Source organism: Sciurus vulgaris, assembly GCF_902686455.1.
Source record: "Sciurus vulgaris genome assembly, chromosome: 11".
Classification (NCBI taxonomy): Eukaryota; Metazoa; Chordata; class Mammalia; order Rodentia; family Sciuridae; genus Sciurus; species Sciurus vulgaris.
The window spans coordinates 70,214,400-70,236,404 of NC_136472.1; the positions used below are offsets into that span (position 1 = coordinate 70,214,400).

General features: G+C 45.1%; 1 protein-coding gene across 1 annotated transcript in view; it reads right to left on the bottom strand.

Annotated features, from left to right (window-relative positions):
- Positions 1–22,005, bottom strand: part of CLPB (ClpB family mitochondrial disaggregase) — a 150,758-nt gene that overhangs the window by 16,133 nt on the left and 112,620 nt on the right. Inside the window, 2 exon segments of the mRNA XM_079103771.1 lie at positions 8,950–9,064; positions 19,334–19,431. Of these exon segments, the coding sequence (XP_078959897.1) occupies positions 8,950–9,064; positions 19,334–19,431 (213 nt within the window).

Genomic DNA, 22,005 nt, shown 5'->3' on the forward strand with positions numbered 1-22,005 from the left:
ACTCCATTAAACTGAGCAGGAAACTGAGGCAACAGATAAAGATCTTTCCCAAATCATACAACTAGTAGATAGAGGTGCTTCTTTCTCTAAACCTGCCTTCTTTTAAAAAATCACATAAGGTTGCTTTAAAAACTGAATATCAATTTGGGCTGCATTAATAGAAACATGGCAGTCAGGAGCAGGAAGAGGACAGAGCCCTGTGCAATGTCAAAGTCTGTCTGCAGATGGAACATCATGTCTGGTCTGGTCCCTAGAGTGTTGTGGGGGTGGAAATTAGCAAAGGAATAAATGTTAGAGGACAAAGTCTGGAAGCTTAGTCAATCAAGAAAGAGTTGGCAGTTAGGGATTTGTCTGCCAGTCTTGAGGAACCAAGCTCCTAACAGTTATACTGTGTGGCTTTCAAAGAAGCAGCTGCAGATGTCAGGAAAGGCTCTTTGGAAGAGGTGGTACCATGGAGGCCTGGCAGGATTTGAAGAAGTGGTCAGTATGACAGACATGGAGACACAGGAATGAACATGAGGAGTGTTGAGTGGAATCACGAGAATCTAAACTACCTGTCTGAGGAGTTTAGCCCATGCTTGTGGTCTTTCTCACTTTTTTTTTTTTACTCCTGTGGTGGGATTCAAACCCAGAGCTTCATGCATACCAAGCCAAGTGTAGCAACACTGAGGCACACTCCTAGTCCTCACCTCTGTATTTAATGTTCCCATCTAAAGTACACTCTCTCCACTTCTGGTCTCAGTAGAAACAGATGGAAACTGCAACTTCAGAGACTTTGGACAAGACAATTTTGCCTGCCCTGAAGATATTCTCTAAGAACACTGAAAAGTCTTAGAATGCTCAGTACACCTCTCCCCTGACTATCATCCAGATCTTCTCTAAGTGGGACTCACAGATCCCATAGGTACAAGTAGGGAAGTCCAAGTCTGGTTGAAGGGAGTTCCTGGTATCCCAGCAGAAACAGGGAACTGGGGGTGAGGGTATCTGGAGGTAGCGAGGTACTAAAATGGCAGAAGCTAGACTCTGTGAATACTGTGTGTGAACATGTGTATGTGTATGTTGGGGCAGGGCTGAAAGGGTTCACCTGAAAGGAGGCACAATCTTCCAAAATTTGGCTAAATTGAGACTCTAGGTCGGGAAGAGGCTGAGTATGAACTTGGTTCAGGCTTGATGGGGCATCAAGGGAGGAAGAAAGTATGCGACATGACTCAAACAGGTGGCCTGGGGGGATGGGTTCCCCAGTTTGTCACATACACGTGGTTCTGATCTTTTTTTTTTTTTTTTTTTTCCTTTTTCCAGGGCAGCATCCCAGTCCATTGATAGCTGCACACTGCTGGGCTGTGCAGTATAACAAACACCATGGAGAATGTGGAATTGAATTAGGCCTGGGGCCATCTTTCCCCCTTCTTTTCTAATAATGCACCTGGGAGAGAGCTCTTTATAATGCCACACAGACTCCACTGCACAGCTGTCCCTGGTCAATTCTGCCAGACCCAGGGCATAAGTCTGGGGTGGGCTTGATCTGGGCCCCCCATGAAACAGGTGAAATGCCAACCATTAAACAATTACAACTCTGGATATTTCTAATAACATCTGAAGAGAAAAACGGCCAAGCAGATGGAGTCCGACAGAATGAAAAATGGAAGCAGCTAGGAAGGACTGGGGAAGGGGAGCTCCAGGGTGCGTGGTGGGCAGGGTGGCTGGGGAGCCCAGAGAATCCTGTCAGGCCAGAGGAGAGGCTGGAACAGACAAGAGATCTGGATGGGCCCATGAGGATGTGGCCATTAAGTAGTGGTGCTCTCATGGTGTGTGACTAACTCTGCCATCACTTTACAATCTGTGAAGAACCTCTGTAGACATAATTTCACATCAGTCTCATGAGCATACGAGGCAAGTGGGCAGGAAACTTGATTCCTGTTTTATAGATAAGAAAACATGAACTAAGAAGTTAGGACACCAGCTTGAGGTTACATAGGTAAATAAGTGAAGACTCTGGCTGACTCTGGTTGGCTGACTCTTGAGCCTATACTGGTGTTTCAGGAGTGTAGGGAAGGTGGGCAGCTATCCCTGGTCCTCTGGGGCTACGGCACCTCTTTGCATCCTTGTCTCACTTGGAAGAAGCTCCCTCTGTAATCTTCCTGTCTGGCTCACTCAGTCATTTGATACCTGGCCTCAGGAGCCCCTGTCCCTGTCCTCACCACTGTTCTTGGGCTTGAGATGGTATCAGGGACTTCACATGGGCAGCTCAGCCCCCTTCCCTGGCCAGACCCAACCAGGATCCTCTGCCTCCCATATGCTGGGCTGGTGACTGCCTTGCTTGTGTCCTGTCCCTTTCCAGATGCCTTCTCCTGGCCACATCTGTCACTACTGGATCATCTGAAACTCACCTGCAACAACTCTTTATGATTAATTTTGCTACAGCACATCTACCCTATTAATTCCCAAGTCTGTACTCTCTGGTACATGCTCATTTATAGTGGTATGGTGGAGCGGGCAGGAGTTACAGGAACTAGCTCAGAGTGCTGTCTCTGTCACTTACTAGTTGACTGACTGAGTAAAACATCTATTTTTTTAGAGTCTCAGTTTCTTTATCTATAAAATGGAAACAGGAACGTCTGCTGTGTCACCCCTACATGAAGATGAAATGAGTTAATGCTTATGAAAACATTTTGTAAGCTGTGAAGAGTGAAGTAAGAGTAAGAGTAAAAATAATGGAAGTAATAGTGGTAGCAATGGCAGCAATCATTAGCTTTGGTATTTTATAGATCTCTTTCATCCTTATAATAATTCTAAGTGGATTCCTGAGGGACCCCTAAGACTAGCCCAATACTGGTTTAATGCTTGCTGACTAAAGGAAAATGATTCTTGGTCTTTCTGAAATCATAAGGGGGAAAGAATAGATTCTTCAACTCTCATTTTACAAAGGGGAAGAATGCGGCCTGGACATGCGTCTCCTAGTATTCCAGCTGGTTTCTAATACCTTTGGGTGACAAACGCTTCCACTTTCTTCCAAACCTTCTCTACAGAGCATTATGCATTGTTCAGATCTTGCCAGGAATAAGACAACCTACAAAAAGGCCTAAAACAAGGCTCATGCCTTTGAGTGAAATGCTGTTATGAAAACAGTGGGTTCCAAATGGGGTGTGTGGGCCAGGAGAAGTGTGGGAAAGACACTTACGCTTGAAAGATGAGGGGAGACTGCCAGACAGTTGGGGGTATGATAGGATATTCCAAGAAGGCCCTAGCCTGTGAAAAACTGAAGTAAAGAGCTGCCTCCTCCCACACTAGGCCTTTGCCTCCATTCAGCTCAAGGCTCTGGGGCAGACTCAGGAGGCTGACTTGTTCTTCTTGATAAGTTCTAATGATCTAGCATGGAGTTTTTAAATACAACCTGGAACCTGATTATTCCATGCTGTGGTATCTCCCAGGGGAACCAGACCTTTGGACTGACTCTCTCGGTTAAGTTCCCCCAGTGTCTACCAGCAGCATCAAAAGGGGCTCAGATTTTATTTACTAATTTCAACAGCCTTTATATATTTGGATGTCCAACCCGATGAACAACTGATGGAAGTAGTTCCTGACCATGGAGGAGACAGGCCCCTCAAACACAGCAGACCCATGTGGTAAGAGCCATGACAAAAGTAGCCACTGAAAACCCAGAAAAGAGCCTGAATCCAAAGAAGGACTGGAGTAGGGGCATCTGGAAGAAGGTGCAGGTCTTGAGTTTGTCAGCAGGTAAAGAAGAAGTGGAAGGGCAGGGCAGCCTGGAGCCAGAACAGCAAAGCACAGGCAGGGACCCTGAAGCAACATGGTGTAAATGTAGAGCTGCAAGTAGTTCTGTAATTCAGGGATGACCTGGATACCTTTCTCATATCAGATACCAGTTTTCAAAAAAACCAAACAGCCCAATCGATAAATGGGCAAAGGAACTGAACAGACACCTCACAGAAGAAATATGAATGGTCAACAAATACACAAAAAAAGTTCAACATCACTAGCACTTGGAGAAATGCAAATTAAACTACACCGAGATTTTATTTCACTCCAGTCAGAATGCAATTGTCAAGAATACAAGTAACAATAAATGTTGGTGAGGATGTGGAGGAAAAGGTACACTCATACCTTGCTGGTAGAACTGCAAATTGGTGCAACCACTCTGGAAAGCAGTATGGGGATTCCTCAGAAAACTAGGAATGGAACTTCCATTTGACCCAGTTATCCCACTCCTTGGCATATACCCAAAGGAAAAAATCAGTATACTATAGTGACGCAGTCACATCACTGTTTACAGCAGCTCAATTCACAATAGCTAAGCTATGGAACCAACCTAGGTGCCCTTCAACAGATGAATGGATAAAGAAAATGTGATACATATACACTATGGAATATTAGTCATAAAGAAGAACAAAATTATGGCATTTGCTCGTAAATGGATGGAATTGGAGATTATCATGCTAAGTGAAATAAGCCAATCCCCCAAAAACCAAAGGTTGAATGTTCTCTTGGATAAGCAGATGTTGACTCACAATAGGTGGAGGTTTACCAAATTGGGCAGGGGGAGTGAGGGGATGGGAGTGGGAAAGACAGTAGAATGAACTGGACATAACATTTCTATGTTCATATATGAAAACACAACCAGTGTAACTCCACATCATGTACAAACACAAAAATGGGAAGTTTTACTCCATGTATATATGTCAAAATATATTCTGCTGTCATGTATAACTAAAAAGAATAAATAAAAAAATGTTTTAAAAAAAAGATACCAGTTTTCAAAGGTAGGGCCCGGAAAGTTGCAGGGCTTGGGAAGATTACGCTTTTGGATTAGTTGATGAGGAAACTGGAGCATGAGAGGTCAGTGTGCCCTGATGTGAGACACATGGCTGATGCTGAGGTTCTGTACATGCTTTGAGAAGAAGAGTTTACTTGAGGAGGTGCAGGGTATTCAGACAGTTAAATGGGATTGGGTAGAATGGTACCAGACACAGGCCCTGGTCAGAAGAAGTTCCAAGGAAGCTGTCAGGTGTGCGCAGGTTGACATGCTGCCCTGGGGAGGCTTCTAAGAGCAGGTCTGGGGAAAGGTCTGCCACCCAACGGGTCAAAAGTCAAGTAATATGGTTGTAATGAATGATTTCATTACAGTGTGGCTTCTTGTCATAGCACATCACAGAGACTGACAAGGAGCCACACCAATAAATTAATTTCACAAATTGTTCAGCATCTACTCTGTGCTTGGAATTGGGAAAACAAGCAAGTCATGGCGTCTGCCCTCAAGGAACCCGTAGTCCACTGCTCCTGAACTGAGTTGGCCCAAGGAGAAACCAGTCAGTACAGGAGATGGGTTGGGTAGGGTGGGAACAGAAGGGCCAGAAGAGAAGGAACCACAGGCCTAGGGCAGTGATGACAGGCAGGAGATCAGTGTGGCGGTGTGCGCAGGGCGGCAGACGCAGGTGCTATGGCTGGTGTGCAGTACAGGTGAAAACAGCAGTAGTGGCCTTCTGTGCCATGTCAGGGCAGTAAGGGTCACTCAAGGTTTCCAGCAGGGGAAGGGCACTGTTACGTTTGTATTTTCCAAAGATCAGTCAGTGAGAAGAACTGATTCTAGGGAAAGGAAAGGAGGCAGGAGGACCACTGCCATGGTTCAGGTGGAGCTGCTTGTATCTGAGCTAGGGCAATGGGATCAGGAACAGGGGGGAGGCCAGGCTTGAGAACCTTTTAGAGGTAGAATGATAGAACTTGATACTTGGGCTCTAAGGGGCAAGGGGGTGGGAGGAGTCAAGGAAATGTCTAAGTTCCTATTTAGATCAGTGAATACTGGTCTAGTTCTGAATGTGAACAGATAGCTGGCTGCCTTTCTGAGGATGATGAGAGGCTGAGCTGTTGTGTTCCCAGGAGGTCTAACTGACAGTGTGGGCATCTTCCCTTCCACATGACTCATAGCGGCTCTGGATTCTGGAAGAAGAGCCTCATTTTCTGTGCCAAGGCTTTGGTTTATGGTATGGAGATTGGCCCTGTTTTGGCTCTGGTGACCCTACAAGACCAGAGAGGCCATGGGGCCTGGGTTATGGGGCTGGTGCTTTATCTCCTCCATTTGTAAGGCGGTAACTGTGCGCCAGCCTTGCTACAGGCCCTGCAGCTGGGGATCACACTGATAAATTCACTGTATTACTTTGCACAAATCATATCCCAGCACTTACCAGGGGTTGATGTGACCGAAATTGGTTTCAGCCAATTCGTGAAGGTAATAAATGGCCATTTATCAAATCAATTCATTCTGCGGCACTTCTCTGGCTACCCGTCCTCATGGTACCCATGGGGTGCCAGGCTCCATCAGCCAGTCCCTAGCACATATGTGATGCTAGGCTAGAGAACCCAGGGAGGCCTGGCCTAGCTTCTAGATGCACCCCACTCCTGTACCTGTTTCGGTTTTGAGGCACTGGGTGCTCTGTGCCACCACAGGTTCTAACCCACAGTGCCTCATGCTTTGCCTGGGCCTGGAGCTACAATCACCAGGCTGGGGCCTACAAGTTTCTGGGAGCTGGTCACAGGAAATGAACATGGCTTGGAACAGTACCATGAGATCCCAGTTATAGGGTTTCTCAGCAAGGTAGGTGCACAGTTACTGCTTTACGAATGGAGGCAAAAAAGCACCAGCCCTGCTCAACTGGGGCCCACACTGTCTTTTCTAGGGTTTCTGTAGATATAGTAGAGTCAGTCTACAAACCATGGCACAAGGTATAGGGCTTTTCCACTGACCTGAGGCAGTTCAGATAAGAGAATGAGATTTTAAGTGGAAGGAGGCACTTTGGGCATACATTGGATAGCTCTTAGAGGTGAGCTGAGTCACCTACTCTTGCTCTGGGCCAAGGAGAGGCAAGATGGGTGACCCATCAAAAGTCAGCATATGACCAAGAAAGAGGTGAGTTAGGGCTGGGATTCAGTCACAGGGGAATAAAACAGATCTGGGCTTGCCTTAAAGAGCAGAGGACTCTTGCCAGGTGTACCATTCATGTGGTGGTACACATCTGTAATTCCAGCAATGTGGGAGGTTGAGGCAGGAGGATCCCAAGTTTGAAGCTAGCCTGAGAAACTTAGTGAGACCCTGTCTCAAATTAAAAAAATATAAAGGGTTGGGGATATAGCTCAGTGGTAGAATGCCCATGAGCAATCCAGTAGTGTAATAAAACTATGAACAAAACAAAACAGCTTCAAGGCTGAACATCTATTTTTTTTCTTTCCCCAGTGTTGGGAATTGAGCCTAGGGCCTGGACACATTAGACAACTGTTTTATCACTGAGCTACATCTCCAGCTCTCAAGGCTAAATATCTTGAGGACAGGGACTAGGCTGAATGGCACACAGGAAAGAATACATGCTTAAAGTCCCATGGTTCTGCACTTGGCATCCCACTACACAGGTAAGAAAACTGATGCTCAGAGAAGCTGAGGAGGCTGACCTGTATGGCAGGTGAGTGACAGACCCAGGTTGGTCAAATTAGCTCAATAGCTCCCTACTTCTGTGGAGTGTCACAGCTTATGAGCTTGAGTTGTTGGTGAGAAGTAGGAGGTCAAAGAATAGCAGGTGGCCTGCTGGAAAAGAAGTGTGGAAGGAGCTCAGAGAACACTGTAAGGGCTGAGGTCCTGGTCCAAGTAGACGAGAGACTCCAAAAAGAGGTGTGTGTTAGATTTCCACCCAGGTAATCCATTTCTTAAGTGTGTTACCCTTCTCTTTAACCCATGAGAGCTCCCAGAATCTCTGCTCCCTTCACCTCTGACATAGCCTTAACAAAGGAGGTGGGGGTTGCCATCTCTAAGTAGCAGCTGGGAAGGGATATCTGCCTCCAAACTCCAAGGGGACAGCCTGGTGTGATGTGGGCCTGGGCATTCATAAAATTCTTCCCAGCTCCTGTGTGTGCCAACAGGCCACTTTCTGACCTCTAGCTGGGGAAGCAGCTTTAGTCTGTAGTCTCCTTTTCTCTGCTGATGTGGTCAGATCCCTGATGAGGGGTTCACATGGTGCTAGATGCTTGGAGAGCAGAGTAAGCGATGTGTTAGTGGTACTGGCCAAGACCTCTGACGGCAGTGGGTTTAAACTCCAGCCAAGTATCAGATTCCCCGAAGGGTCTATTAAAACACAGATCCCAGCATCTGATTCCACAGGTATGGGTGAGGCTCGAGGTCTGACTTTTCAAGTTCCAGAGAAGGGTGGTGCTGCTGGGCCAGGGACCATGTTTGGAGATCTCCCCTCAGGGAGTTCCCTTTGCTTTGCCTGGCATAGGATTCCTCTTTCTCACCTCATCTTTAGGGAGGTTGCTGTCATGGTTTTATATAAAACTGTTCAGCGGGCTTCACATGGGCCAGATAAGAGGTTACAATCTGGTCTCCAAGGGCCAAAGTACAGGAATAAGGGCTTTAGAGGTGGGGAAGAAGGCATTCTATAATTGCTTGGATGTTTTCCCTAAGACAGAGCCAGCTGCTGAAACATTGTTCTGAAGGGACGAGGAAGTCCTGGGCTGGCTCAGAGAAACATTTCCTAGTTCTGGCTCAGCTCCATACCACTAGTGATGGACAGGCTCCCGCCTCTCTCTGGGTCTTAGGTATCCCACCTTAAGAATGGGGCAGGGGATAAAGGAACAGATGAAAGTGAGAGTTAAAATTCTAAGCACAGGAAAACAGGATTGGGCAAACAGTTTAAGTGTAGTGTCTTAGCTTCCTCACTGGCAAGATGGGAATTTGGTAGGACCAACCTCATGGGGCTGCTGAAAGGACTAAATGACACAGGATATGTAAAGAGCTTATAACAATGCCTGGCATATACAGTACTCAACAAATGTTAACTTTTAACATTAACCACATCTCTCCAGTTTGCTGGCAGCAGGATGTTCACCTCTTGGCAGTAGAGTATAAACTACCCTGTGCTTTCCTGAACCAGCTATTGTCCTGGTACTCACCAGCACCCACAGTGGCGATGGCACTCTCCTGGCCAATGATGTGCTCCTTCAGACGCTGCTCCAGGGGGAAGCGGCGCCGCTCCTCCGCTTCACGCTTCCGCTGCTTCTCCTGGTACTGCGGGGAGAGGGCAAATGGCTCAGGGGTGTCAGGCCCTAGTTTCATTCTATGCCCCCACTCAGGAGGAAAACACAGGTGTGGGACAACAGGGGTCCTTTGGCACAGCTCTGGTTCATGAACATGAGAGGATGATTTAGTTCTTCTCATTCTCCCTGTGTATCCTGGGTCACCCTGCCAGGGAAGAAAGTCATACATTGCCTTCAGGGAGCTCCAAGTTAAGAGCAGGGAAGGCAGGGTCTACAGACAAATGATTCTCAGACAGAACCACCTTCCTCATGGTTTCAGAGCATAAATGCTTACCTCTAGGATTGCACTGTTCACCAGACAACTTGTGAGTCTCTGCTGGACTCAGCTCTGAGCGCCTGAGGCAGGCACTATCTTTCACTCACTGCTATTTCCAGCACAAGTCCTGGCACAGTGGAAACATCTGGTATTTGCAAAACTAAATTTGATGACAGATACAAAGAGGAATTAGCAGGTAGGTGGGGTGGTGCAGAAGCACAAAGAAGGGAAAAATACATAAATGTGGAATATTTGGGGGGGCTTTCTGGGAGATGGAAGGCTTGAAGAAGTTGGAGGATCATCTGCTGACCAGGCAGGGAGGGATGAGGGTGTAGGCCTGACAGGAAAGCATTTCAGGAGGTTAGGAGCTGAGGAGGAAGGAAGCAGATTTTGAACTGGCAAGTAAAGACTGGATCTTCAGGAGGTTCCTTTCCCTGGAGCCCATGTGACACTGACACTTTCTAGAAAGAGAACTGTCAAGGTAAGGTCCTGTCACAAAAGTTGTAGTTGCAGATTGCTCTTGTGGGCAGAGTGGATGAAAAATACCTGCTGCTTGGGCAGTGTTTTCCTGATATGGTAGTGACCTTGACAGAAGTTAAAAAAAATAAATAGCAAACAATCCAATTTTGGCTGTTGCTATCAGTCTGTAACTGAAAGCTCCCATCAGTCCTGGGGTTTCATATGGAGCAATAATTCGGCGCTGATCCCAGTGGAGCGACGCTTGCCGGCTGGAATCCAGAGTGTCACTGTGCAGCTCCCTCAGGCACCACATACATCACCTGGCTCTGCTGACTCCAGCCATATATCTGCCTCTTCCTCCTCCCTGCCCAGCAGCCCGCTCAGCACTTGGATCTATGCGCTAGAAAGCTGATGGGGAGATGCACACATTTTGGATGGGACAGTGCTGGTCTGCACTGCAGAGCCTGAAGGGGCAGCTGGCTTGCCAATGTTTCTGGGGAACTTTAGCTCACTTCTGGAAGAGGTGGCTACATGTCAGGCACTGTACTCAGTACTTTATACACAGGGTCTCATTTAATTCTTACTGTTGTCCCCCATCTGAAGTTTGACTCCTCTTTTGAAGCACAGTGAGGCAAGCTGTGTGGCAGAAAGAACAAGCTTCACTCCAGACAGACCTGAGTTCGAACTTCACCTCATCCATTTACCAGCTGACCTTGGGAAGTTGGTTCACCTCCCTGAATCTTTGTTTCCTTCCTGTAACTTGGGAACTATACTTATACTCACTGTGCAGGAGGCTTGTGGGATGTTGGTGAGGAGTAAATGAGATAATGGACATAATATACTTTGCCGAGTATGTAGGTATAAGTGGTAGCCTTGAGTGACTCACATGGCTACCACAGTACTTGGCCCTCAAGAATCCTTTGATAAATGTTATTTTTCTTCTCTTTCATTGCATTTTGATAACTGACTGTCTAATCTGGTGCCTTGTTTTGGGTACCAGAAAGTAGAAGCCAGGAGCAAAGTCCCCTACGCACAAATGGTTCTGGAGGCTTCCTTCTTAAGGAACCTTGTTCTGCAGCTGCAGCTTCAATACTCACCACGTTCTAGGGACATCTCTAAAGCCTGAGGCAGTTCATATCTGGCTTGCAGTTCTCTCTACAAGGCTGAGAATTCTGCTTCTAGGTACTTTCCATCCACTGGTCTCTGGGGCCTCAGAGAATATACCTTTTCCTTTTGCCCCCGGCAAAGCCTGTTTTGTTGACTTGAGTATGACCACTGTGTCCTCCCTGTGTCTTCTCCAGGGAAATCTACTTCCTATAACTTTTCTTCAGTATCATAATTTTAGGTTGTCTTAGTATCATATCATCTTGGGCATGGGGAAAAAGTCCTTGCTTTCTATGGGGGTGAGCATGGGGGAATGGTTACACCATTAACTGACTAGTTTCTCAGGTGCTTTCTAGATGGTCTTGGGAACAGTTCAAACTATGGCCTACATCTTTGAGCATATCCTGATTTCCTTAAACCTGGAGTCCTAAATACCTATGCCTAGTCAGAAAAACCTCTGAAAATTAATCAGTCTTCTTGATAAAAACACTGGGATTATGCCAGGTCAAAGGTCACTGCTGCACACTCTTCTCCCAATGCTTTGCAAAGTTTGTACTGAATACAAACAAAATTGAATGAATGAACAAATAAACAAAGGAATGAATGGCTTTTAAAAGTATATGCCACAAACCTAGGTTTGTGAAAAACTCTTTAGTAGAAGAAACTAGAGAAGGAAAAGGTTTGGTTTGTGTATTTTCTATTTGGGAGAGGGAAAAAAGAAGGATGAGAGGAGATAGGTAAGGACTCCACATCCATAGGCTACTGTCATCTTGGCTCTTTGAGGAGATGGGAGGAAGGCACAGGACTGAGCTAAAGGCTCTTCTTTAGTGGGGGTGCAGGTATTTAAAGAAGTCAGGCAGGTAACCCAGCCTGCAGAAGAAGAGGGCACTGGACTGCGGCACTGTGAAGGGACCGCCAGGAGAGCAGGAGTGGGGAGTGATCATCCTCTTAATAAAAGCCATGTACAATTAACTTCAGAAGCTCTCACCTGGAGCTGGCAGCAACCAGTTTCCCATACTGCATCTTGGCTGCATAATCGCAGCCACTGGTTTCCATCAGTCTTGATTTAATATGGCACCCCTCCTGGCTGTGAGTGCATTTACAGGAAAGGGCTGGGAGGCCGAGGAGAAGCCTAGTTGGGCTTGCTTTGCTCAGGGGTGGGTGGCTGGGCTGTGGGGGAGGGTTTTGGGAGAAGAGGTATGGCCGGCATCCTGATAGATGGGCATCCTTCAGGGGGCAGGTCTGGCATGAAACTGGCAGTGAGAGGGCAGCTGGGTTGGGGTTGGTGGGTAGGCAGAATAAGATTCCAGGCAAGAATGTGATAGAGAGAGATGGAGGAGGGAAGAGAGGCCAAGCTGCAGTTTGCCTCTCATGAGGAGATTAGGCCTACAGAGTCCAGTCACTGCTTACAGTCAGAACCAGATATGCCCCATACTCCTGACTTCCTGATTCACACCCTAACTCATATCACTGTCAGGGTGTTTACCATGCCTTAAAATGGATGACAGAGAAGACAGGGTATAGAGGACAATAAAGAGGACCAAGGGGTAACAGAAGAGATTAGGGTGGGGAGAGGACAACAGAAGAGCCCAGGGGGTCCAACAAAGAATTCTGGGGGAGGCAGAGCAGATGGGAACATGAGACTGGAGGATCACAGAGGTTCACCAGGGACTCCCAAAAGTCTATAGAACTAGCCCACAAAGTATGCAACCCTTTAAAGGAAGGCAAGACACAAAGCAGGTGTCAGTCCCATCAAATGTGGTGGCCACCAGGTCAGCATCTCAGATACTATTCTCCTCTCCTCCTCCTTTTGTCGCTGAGCAATATTTTTAACATATCAATTAAACAGTATCACACCTCTGCAAATAGTATGGTTGATCGTGAGACAAGACTGGTAAAGATTGAGAGGGGCATGGAGTAGCTAAAGTGAGAAAATGAAAATATGTTCTTCTCAGAGCTTCACATCAAGGGCATGTGACACTGATTTATTCCATAACTGCAGATGTTAATCTTGATCACTTGGCTAAGGTGATGTCTGCCAGAGTTTTCTGTTCCCATTTTTCTATTTGCAGTTATACAAGTATTTTGTAGGGAGAGACTGACACTATGTAAATATCCTGCCACTTTTCAAACTTCCATGCACTAACTTTAGCATCTACTTACTCATGGGTCTTACCAGATTTGGGATCAGTATTTCAGGCTTTACAACTCTATGATAAAGGTGATAGTGTCATCAACTTTAAGATAGTAAGTCAACTCAAGCAAGGTTCCCCTGGCAGCAAGTAAGAGAAAAGAACACTAACTTTTGCAGGCTGATTCTAGAGTCTGCACTCTACACCTGAGAATGAGAATAGACCTGTTCCCCACAGACAGGTAGTTCAGAGTCTATTCCTATTTCTACTTCCAGTACAGGGCTACCTAATGAATTTATTGAAAATAAACACCTGAGGGTGTTCTTGCCAGAAATACATAAATAACTTCCTTATGAATTGAATCATAAGGAAATGCTATATAAACCCAAATTCAGGGACATTCTACAAAATAACCAGCCTGTATCTGTTAAAATGTCAAGGTCATGAAAGACAAGGAAAGATTCAGGAACTATTCCAGATTAAAGGAGACCAGAGAGACTTGACAACTGAATACAACCTGGAATCCAGAATTTTCTTTTCTTTTAAGCAGAATTATTGGAACCACTGGTGAAATATGAATAATATCTATCTATCTATCTATCTATCTATCTATCTATCTATCTATCTATCTATCTATCTATCTCTCTATCTATCTATCTATCTATATTTTTTTTCGGTGCTGGGGATTGAACCCAGGGCCTCGTGCTTGCGAGGCAAACACTCTACCAACTGAGCTATATCCTCAGCCCCTGTATACTATTTTAATATAAACATTAGTGTCTTGATTTTGATGATCCTACTGAGGTGATGCAAGAAAATATGGAGTGGGAGTATAGCTCAGTGACAAGAACACATGTCTAGCATGTACATAGGTTTAATCTCTGGCATTGGAAAAAAAAAGAAAAAAAATTGTATTTGTTCCTTGTTGTTTAGGAAATATATACAAGTATTTAGAGGCAACGGAGCATCATGTGTGTAACTTATGCTCAAATTATTCAGAAAAAATTATATATCTTTATGTATATTATTTATATATGTGAATAATAAGGCAAGTGTGATAAAAATGTTTAATAGTTGGGGATCTGGGTGAAGAGTTTACAAGAACTCATTGTCTACTTCTAAAACTATGCAAAAATAAAATTAAAAAAAAATCAGGATAATGCTTCCCCTTGGGGGATGGGTACTATGTGACAGTATGAGAAGGTTTCTGAGTGCTCGTAATAATTTATTTCTTACTTAGGTGTGTGGTTTGTGAATTAAGCATATATTTATGACATGTGAACTTTATACAAATGTTTCAACAAAAAGTGTTTTAAAAGTTAAAAACAACAACAAAAAAAGAAAGTAAGAGCCACTTAGCACTGTGTCTGGCCCATAGTAAGCCATAGGGTGGAGCACAGGGCCAGGCACATAGCAAGCAGGCCCCTGTACTGAGATGCACGGTAGGGAGCACAGGGGACAGGCTGAATGAGGCAGGGCAGAACATGACCCTCCTTTCCTCCTGTGTACCCCACCCCTCTTCCTCCACAGGACTTTGCTCAGCTCTGATGGGAGCACCCAGGTTCTCAGCCTGGAATGTGGGCCCAGTGGAATATCACATCCCCAGCTACCCCTGAAGCAAATGAAAAAATATAGAGACAGGAAATGTGCTTGTGATTCTGTCACTGGGATATGCAAATAAAATATATAGGATAGGCCTATCTGCCTAATATTCCTGCCAATTCATTCTCTGGGTGTGATTAAAATGAGCAATAAATTCCTCGACAGTCTCGGTGGAGTGAGGATCAGGAGAGAAGATGCGGCTGGCATGCACGCGTCCCCCTTAGCTGAATATTCATCATGGGATAGCTCCCTATATTTTTGTTTTATCTCCCATCATGTGCACAGAGATATATTTCTACCTCTCTTCCATCTCTTAGTTAGGACATGAAAATGGTCTAGGCACTAAGTATTAAACTATCTACTGAAATCATTCGATGTGAGACCTAGGCTACCTCCTCTACAAAGCCTGGCCTGCTCATTCTGCAAGGAGATGGGCAAGCCATGCTTTCCTAGAGCCCCACCAACTCTGTGGGGACCCTTCCTAAGCACCAATCAGTCTGTGGGTATCACAGCTGAGACACCAGCTGCCTCTCACATCTGTGGGCTTCTCAGGGGGACTAAGGAGGTGTAGGCTCAGGAACTGCTAAGAGGACTGAGGAAACCAGCAATGCGGGGACAACCATTAAGGGTACTTAAGGTGCAGGAATTCTTATGGTAAGTGACACATTTTAAGAGGCAGAATGAAATTTTAAAAATGAGGCTTATAGGTAGTTTTTTAATGGTAAAATCACTGATACTATTAAGTTAAAAAAAAGGTGAATTTCAAACATAGAACAGGATTGTAACTCAGAGGCTTTCAGGGCCAAGCAGGAAACAAGAATGCCTGGCAAGTAACGGTATAACACATCAGGGAATGTGGCTATAGAGTCCACCCGCAACCCCAAGGTTTTAAATTCATATTTTTGGAAAACTCTAAGTTGGCAAAATAAGACATGTCTCCAGTTGGAGACCTATGATATATATAGCAGGCTACCAGCAGGTTTAAACAAAAAGGCCATCTACCTAAAGGTATCTGGATATGACCAGAAAGAGATAATACAGTATAAGAGGAGATCTCTGTTTGAGATCCTAATAGGCACTTTTATAACAACTTGATTTTCTTTATGTCACCTAGCTTTCTTTGTTCCCTTGCCAGTTTTCCCACCTGTGAAATAGGGGTAATAAGCGCTACTCTGTGGATTTGTTATACAATTAGAAAGAGTATATATTGGAGCATTTGGCACAGTGCTTAGATATACTCAATAAAGCTACTATTATTATAAATAAATAAAAATATGGATAGCAGTTATGTCTAGGTTGTATGGCGAGAATGCTTTTACTTGTGATTAGGCTCAGTTGCCATCTTTTCCAGGAAGCCTCTCTTGATCAGTCACATCACTAATGGTCAGTGGTGTCACAGTTCAACCTGCCTGTCTCCCTGACAGACTATGAGCTCCAATAGTGATTTACTTATCTATTTTCTTCTCATCTAGCCCAGAACTTGGCACATAGATGTCATTCATAAATTTGTACTACATTATTTAATTCTTCATCTTTTCTCCATTTCCAAATCTTCTATAATAAGACATATGACGTAAATATGAATTTCCTATAATGAGCATAATTTGACTAGAGAGTAGTAAGTGAATGTGGAGGCGGCTGAGTTGGGTAACAGGGAGGTGGGGGGGGGTGGGGATGGAAGGGGAGCTGATAAAATCAGCGGCAGTAACTCATGTTTAGACAAAGCCAGGATGGAGGCCTCAGTGCCTCCAAGCCTGGGTCACTGTTACAGATGCAGGGACTAGACTCACAGAGGGCCAGCAGCTTCTTACTAACTGGTAGAGGGAGACAGAACCCAGGTCTAAAACACTGTTCCTCCCACAATAGCCTGCCTTAAAGAGGAAGTTTTTGCAATGGTGGAAAAATCTGAGCAGAGAGATGGGAGATCAAGTAGATGCTGAAAAACTGGGAGACAGAATGCTGCTAACACAGAGCTGAGGGTGGTTCACAGGGGCAGAAACCAGTGAGGACAGTAGAACAATTAGAAGATGTTCAGGGGACACCTGGACATTCAGCATGGAGAAAGTTTCAACTGGCTGAAGTGATCAAGATTATAGAGGTGATAACAGATGAAAAGGGCTTTCAGCTCAGAGGCTATGGAATCCATGGCTGTCTCTACATGCTCTTCCAACCTCTAAAAGTAGCCCCTTTCACTGTGGGACAGCTCCTCCCAGCAGAGGCATCCTACTCAGCCTGGCTCTTTGCTAGGTTTACCACTGAACGCAACCTATTCCCTTGTACCCTGAGCCATTCCTGCACCCAAAATGCCAGATGCCCCTGTTGCCTTCAGCTTTTTCTCATGGCATAGCTCCTCTTGCCACCCCACTGTCCTCCTTGACAGATTCTAAGAGTTCAGCATCTACTCAGAATGTGCTATATGTAATTGCCTTTGCTGCTCCAGAAGGGTCTGACTCACACAGGGGACTACAACCATCATGTATTCACTCTGGATATTAGTCTTGTAATAATGTGGTCAACATCAAGCCACTTCCCTCGTGCAGTCAAATTTTAAGTGTCCCTCAGTAGTCTGAGTTCCTTTCACCTATGATGGCACCAAGAGGCCTGTTTTCTTTTTTTGTTGTTGTTTTTTTTGAGGTGCTGGGGATTGAACCCAGGGCCTTGTGCTTGCAAGGCAAGCACTCTACCAACTGAGCTATCTCCCCAGCCCCAAAAGGCCTGTTTTCTTGCTTCACGTGGCCAGACTAGTAGCTGCCCTGTCACACAACCTGACAAACCATGGGTACTCTTGGCCAAGTCCAATGCTTGTCTCTGGCGGGTAGCCGTTGGGTTTAGTGGTAGAGATGATGAGGGGAGCCGTCTTCAAGGCTGAAACTGCCAGGGGTTTCTTCAAGGCACTTGGGGAAGCTGACCTGACTTTCAAGGCTACTTCTAGGGGTGGAGAATCTAAAACAAGGGAGGAGAGCACTTGCTCTCTGGAATTTCACAACTCTTTCTGGTCCCAAGGGCTCCTGGGATGGTTGTGAAAAGCTAGTCATTCTTCCAAACGTCTTTCCTTCCCTGGTGGTAACTATTACAAATTAGTTGCTAAGGATACCACGGAGGCAAACAATATGGTTGATGCTGTTCACTAAGTATTTCTGGCTTTCCCCTTCTAGGCTCGTGGTATGATTACTCTTCTAGGCCCCCTTGTGATTGGGTGGGATCATGGAATTTATTCTGGTTAATGAGTTGTGAGGACAAGTAAAGGGTTCTATATCCAGGCTGAGCATTTAACTACAGATTTAAGACTCTTAAAAGTATCCTTTCCCTCTGGCAAGCAAATAGCAACATTCCAGGCTGCTCTGTTAATTAGGGTCCCTGAGTGATTAAGATGAGGTGAGCTCACCCTCTTCCCCCAGTAACAATGGACATGCAGCACAGGGTCAAAATACATCTTTGTTAAGCCGGGTGGGGTGGTGCATGTCTGTAATCCCAGAGACTTGGGAGGCTGAAGCAGGAGGATGGCAGGTACAAAGCCAGCCTCAGCAACTTAGCAAGGCCCTGAACAACTTAGTGAAACCCTTCTCAAAGTAAAAATGTTAGCCCAAGGTCATGCAGGCAGTGAAAGGTAGAGCTGGGGGTCAAATCAAGTCTCTTCTATCTCAGTGGAGTGAGTTCAGTGTTCCGACTCGAGACAGATCATCTGCCACACTGAATTGTCTCAGGGCATTTATGTCAATGTGTAGGCAAGAGGTCCCATGATCTGGGAAAAACACAAGACTGAGGATCATAAACCAAGTTTTCCAGGTTCTGTTCTGTCACTGAACCTACTACATGACCTTGTGGTCAAGCCTACTAGTTTTAGTTTTGATGCTAACTCACTCTGGGATCAAAGGCAAGCCACATCACATCCTGGGCTACACTTTCCCCAGGCATAAAACAAGTCAGTTGGTTTAAATTTCAGAGATTTAAAACTCATGCTCACTGCAGAGCCCTGCCAGAGGCTTCCCCAGGAGGGAGGGCCAGCTGTACTGGCAGCACTGGGCCATCGTTCCTTCAACCAGAACACTCAATTTCCCTCTGATTTATTTGTTTATGCTTATGCTTTTTAAGATTTCCCATCACTGGACCTGATGACTTCTCAGGACTGTGCCAGTTCTGAGACTGATTCTAGTTCTTGGATTCGGCCTAGTCATTCCTGAGCTACAGCTCTGTGGCTGGGAGAAACAGAAGACAGTCATATTCTCAGGGAGTTCAGAAGTTTGGGTGAGAAGATTGAATTAAGATAGAGATTCTTTTGGCTCAGATTCTATACCAGGCTCTGGTGTTTATGTGAGGAAAGGGTGAAGTATAGGAAAGAGAGATGATGGGAAAGATATGTAAAATGAGGCTTGGGATACTCCTTGAGCATAAGACTTTGTCTGGTTAGTCCTCATCTCTGAAAAGAAGCAGAGAGGCCATCATCTCAAAATGTAATTTGAAGGTTAATTTTCAGAAGTCAGAAGTGACTGAGGCCTCTCCCTTTCCCTGGTCAAGTAGCTGCAGGGGCAGCTCCCTACTCTTAATGAGACTAGGGGCTGGATTTGCTTTTAAATAGACAATAATCACCAAAGGAAAAGTAGCCTTCGGTGTGGAGCCTAACCTAGTCTACTAGGTGGAAGACTGAATGATGCCTACTGGCAGGCCTCCTCCTTTCTCTGAGACTTACCTTGGTTTCAGAAGTCCTCAGAAGTTTCATCACCTCCCCTTCTCGGGCATAATCCAAGGGTGTGTGACCCATTTCATTCCTCTGCAGGGGGTTGGCTCCTGGCAGGAGAAGGATAGAGTTAGGAGCTCTCTGAGTGATCAGTGGGACCTTAGCCTTTGCTTTTAGGTGTTAATAGTCCTGATTTCAGTGTGAGGAATGCCCGTAGAAACCTTTGAGACTGTCCGATTGTTTTGGGAGAAGAACTCTTAATCCTCTCTGTCAGAGTCAGGGTATCAGGGCTCCTACATGTGCACGTGAACACATTTAGTAACACACTTCCTACATAGAGAGGTTCCACACACATGCGGATGTGTTGTACATATACAAATACACACAGCTGAAAATGTTAACAAAATATACCAACCAAATACAGATTCACATACCCCAGATACATGTCAACACAAAAATTCATATATATTCACTAAAATGTCCACATTTTCCAACATATCCTCACACCAATGAACATTCATTCACAAGGTTGTATGAATGGGCTTCTTTCTAGAGCACAGAATACCCCCAGTAGCAACTGAAAGGCTCTCCCTTCTGCTTGCTCTCTGCTCCTCTCTCCCCTTTAACACTCTTACCTCTGGGCATTTCTTGCTATCAGAGCCAGTTGAGCACTTTGGAAGGGTGTGGGCATTACCAGCAACCTGGCTCTGCCACTCTAGATGCTGGTGACTGTGTGTGTATGTGTGGGCAGGCACTTCCCCAACCATTAGTTCCTGTGATATGGGGACAAAGAACTCTGAGCATGACAAAAAGGAGAGGTTAGCCGGCAGCCTCATATCTACCTTCTCTCTAAGTGCCAGCAGCAGATAAAGATGGTTTAAGTGCCTACTTTGAGCAAGGCTTGGCAATTAGGGAGGAAGAGCTCCTCTAATCTTGGGCACTGTCCACAGTCTCCTTCCTGAAGCTCAGGTCTGAGCACTTCAATCTCCTTCTCAAACTCCATCCATTCTGTTCCAGTCCATTTGGCAAACCATGAAGGGGGGCCCAGAAGAATCAGATTGGTCCTTGCCCAAAAGCCCTTCTCTCAAGGCAGGAAGACAGAAGCTTAAGCAAGCTGAGCTATGTACATAATAAGACACCTAATAAATGTGTTATATGGAGTATTAAGGTAGTAATTATCTAGTATTATTTTAATTTATTTCTTGTTAGTAAGGTGTTTAGAAGTAAAGAAGGGTTAAGACCCAGTCCCTGCCTTGAGGATATAAAGGGTTAGCTGGGGGTGTATTCAAGCACAGAGCTTGGCTCAGGGTGGGTTTCCAATCACTGTTGTTGGACAGTAAAAATCAGTGTTTCTAAATCCCACTCTGTGGAGACATTTATATTATGATATAAACCTCTTCCTACTGAAAAACTCTGCTTTCTAAAAGACCCTATAAACTTAACAATAGTAAACATTAAGTATTTACATGTGGCTGTCTGCCTGTGCTGCAGAGGAAAGGGCCAAGCCTTTGGTGTGGGAGGAGGCAGGGGAAGAGACAGAGAGTAAGAGGTATAATCTAGGCAAAGGAAACTTTCAATAAAAGAAATAGTATTTTCATAGATGATCCTATTTTCTATCGGGAATTTAGTACAAAATATTACTTGTGTTAAGATATAATTCATATGCCATAAACTCAAACCTTTAAAAATACACAATTGAAGGGGCTGGGGTTGTAACTCAGTGGTAGAGAACTTGCCTAGCATGTGTGAGGCACTGGGTTCGATACTCAGCACCACGTATAAATAAATTAATAAAATAAAGGCCTATCAACATCTAAAGATACACAATTGAGAGCTGGGCATAGTAGTGCATGCCTGTAATCCCAGCAACTGGGAAGGCTGAAGTGGGAGGTTTCAAGCTCAAGGCCAGCCTCAGCAACTTAGTGAGACCTATCTCAAAATAAAGAGAAGGTGGGAAAGTTGGAGATGTAGCTCAGTAGTACAGTGCCCCTGGGTCCACTAGCCAGTACTGCCCAAACCCCAAAACAACACCAAAAACCAAACAGACAAAAACCCAACACAACTCAGTGGTGTTAAATATACTCACAAGGCTGTGCAATGATCTTTAATTCCAGAACACTTTCATGATCCTGAGAAGATCAGACCAGACATACCCCATTCTCTCTAGCTCTGATAACTAATGGTTTACTTTCTCTGTGGATTTGCTTAGATTTTATACAAATGGGAGTGTTTAGTGTTTTTTTTTTTTTTTTGGTGTGTGTGTGTATGTGTGTGTCTGGCTTCTTTCTCTTAGCAATGTTGTAGCATGGTTGAACAATATTCCATTTTGTGGATACACTACCCTTTATCTATTGGCTGAAGGACAGAAGGACACTTGGGCTACTACTTTCCCTTTTCAGCTGTTATGAAGTTTATATAGAGTACAAGTCTTTGTGTCGATTTTTTTGTTGCCCAGACGGGCCTAGAACTTCAGGGTTCAAGCAATCCGACCACTTCAGCCTCCTGAGCAGCTGGGACTCAGATGTGTGCCACCACTCCTGCCTCCAGATGTACGTTTTCATGTCTCTTGAGTAGATACCTAGCTGTGGTGATAACAGCAGCACTGGTATTTACTGAGTACTTACCATGTGCCAATGTGACAGACACTGTACTCTCCACTTTTTATAATTTTACCATTTTGTCCT